We start from the raw sequence: 2,308 nt of genomic DNA, 5'->3' as shown, positions 1-2,308 counted from the left end.
TATTTTATTATTTCTTATATTTTATTATATTTCATTTTAACTTATTAATTTTTTATTAGTTCTTATGCCAAATAAAATGTCACACTTAATTAACCAAATAAAATGTCACACTTAATTAAGTTGGGATATATATCTCCAAAAAGCAAAACAAATAACAAAAAAAGAAGCTATGCTGATTTGTAAAATAAATATTATAAATTAATATAAGAACGTTACCAATTAAAAGAAAGTTAGACTAATAAGATATATGGAACATGAAAGCATGATGTGGATTTGTGACCTCTCCATGTGCATCGGCCCATTCCTAGGCGTTCTATATTTCTATTTATATCATTTTAATCATAAAAATTAATCATATTTTTAATTATTATTTATTCATTAAAATTAATCTTTATTTAACTATGATAAATTTTTCTTAATAGTTGAATTTCATTTTCTACTAATAATACTTCAAACAATTTTTCTTGCTTATTGTAAAAGTTTCTCAATTTTAGGCACGAGTAGTATGTGTAATTCAAAATACGATTCAAGGCTTTATTTTCAGAAAAACAATTAGGCATAGATGACCCGAATAAGATGTGGACGATTTGATTAAGGCCGTTTTGATGATCAAATGAAAAATATATTTTCAAAATAATTAATACTACAAAATAAATCAAAATATTCTCATTGGATCAAGAACTTGATAATCAGAATTTCCAATTAGAAATATGTAGCCTAAGTGCTATGATTTGTAAGTTGCTGTTATATGTCAGATTATTTTAGCAATATTTGAATTATCAAATTATTTTTCCATTTCAACCAAAAAGTGAACTATAATTAAACCCCATTTTATTGTAAAGTCGTACATTTTACAACTAGACTTGCCTAATGTATATACCACTGATCATGATGAGATGTACATATCCCTAGAGGCTAGTGCTCTCCCATCCCTTTACTTTTTCATAATCAATAATTTAATTATGAAATAGCTGATTTACTTTCCTATAAATACCTTCTCTTATAGTCCACTTTCCACCATCAAATTATCAAATCAATCCTCTCTCTCCCTTAATACGAAAGATATCACTCACATCTTCCTCCACACCACAATTTTCAGAAATCAATGGCTACAGCTGAGGTACTACTTCAATTCCTTTTCTTAATCAAAGTGTTATTTTAGTACATACAAAAACATTACTAGTATTACATAAATTTTTGTTATAGATTATCTCACACATGATCAAACTACTATTGACTGAAATCAAGTTCTCCTCCGATCATCAAGTTGTTCTGCTCATTTAAAATATACTATATCAAAGTTAAATATGGTTTATAATTTATTTGCATCCAAATTTTATTGTCTAAAATTCATATCCCATCAAATGTCGCATAACCAAATAGTACTATGAAACTTTATTTCACACCATAAATAGTTACATATAGTATTAACATTCCTATCTTATGAAGGTTCAATCCGTACCGGCACCAGTCCCGGAGACTCTGCCAAAGGAGGAAGTGATCGCCGTGGCGGAGCAAGAGACGGTGGTGGCGGAGGTCCCCACAGCAGCGGCCGACGAAGCTGCTGAAGAAGTTGCTCCGTTGGAAAAACCAGCTGCGCCAGAGGCCGAGCCGCCTGCTCCAGAAGCTGAGGCCGAGAAAGCTCCGGCTGAAGAGCCGGCTCCCGAGGCCGAGACACCAGAGGCTGTAGCCGAGGAAGCAAACGAAGCAGCTCCAGAGAAGGAGGCTGAGAAGCCGGAAGCCGAGGCCGAGGAGGAGAAGGCTACGGCTGAGGTGGAGGCGGCAGAGGAAGCCGCCGCGGAGGAGGAGAAGCCCGCGGCTGAGGAGGTGAAGGAGCCAGCTGAGGAAGTCCCAGTTGTGAAAACTGAGGAGTGAGATGCTAGAAAGAGTGGTAGAGTTGATGTCAAGAATGATCCCTCATGCAGAAGTGGCCTAAGTTTGTTTATTTCTATATGCTATTATATGTGGTTTTAATTATAAAGTTTAGAATAAAAAGTTATGTATGTCCAGTAAGATGTGTGTGTACTTTTCCCCTGGATATTAAGTTCCCTTTCTCTTTAGTATGGTTTTGTTGGTTCTCTCCCATCTAGTATGTTGTACTTTTTTTTATGAAGTATTAATGCTCCATGTTTGTCCATTCATAAATAAATAACTCATTTCAAATCGAGATAATTTTTAATAAATATAAATATAAATATAAATATAAATATAAATTTGTGTACTTCAAATGCATAATCCGAATCAATTTAGCAAGATCTTTCAAAGGATGCATCACATATTATCAAGTAAAACACAAATCAAAGAACTG

The 2,308-nt window shown here is 33.6% G+C and overlaps 1 protein-coding gene across 1 annotated transcript; it reads left to right on the top strand.

Annotated features, from left to right (window-relative positions):
• The first annotated feature begins 966 nt into the window (after nt 1-966).
• Nucleotides 967-2,060, top strand: LOC121785957 (major latex allergen Hev b 5-like). The gene is made up of 2 exons (XM_042184451.1): nt 967-1,120; nt 1,450-2,060. The coding sequence occupies exons 1-2, from the start codon at nt 1,106-1,108 to the stop codon at nt 1,873-1,875; spliced, it is 441 nt and encodes a 146-aa protein (XP_042040385.1). The 5' UTR covers nt 967-1,105; the 3' UTR covers nt 1,876-2,060.
• Nucleotides 2,061-2,308: the final 248 nt, after the last annotated feature.

Source organism: Salvia splendens, chromosome 22, assembly GCF_004379255.2.
Source record: "Salvia splendens isolate huo1 chromosome 22, SspV2, whole genome shotgun sequence".
NCBI lineage: Eukaryota > Viridiplantae > Streptophyta > Magnoliopsida > Lamiales > Lamiaceae > Salvia > Salvia splendens.
The sequence above is the reverse complement of the archived record's forward strand: the minus strand, read 5'-3'. Positions and strand labels throughout refer to the sequence as shown.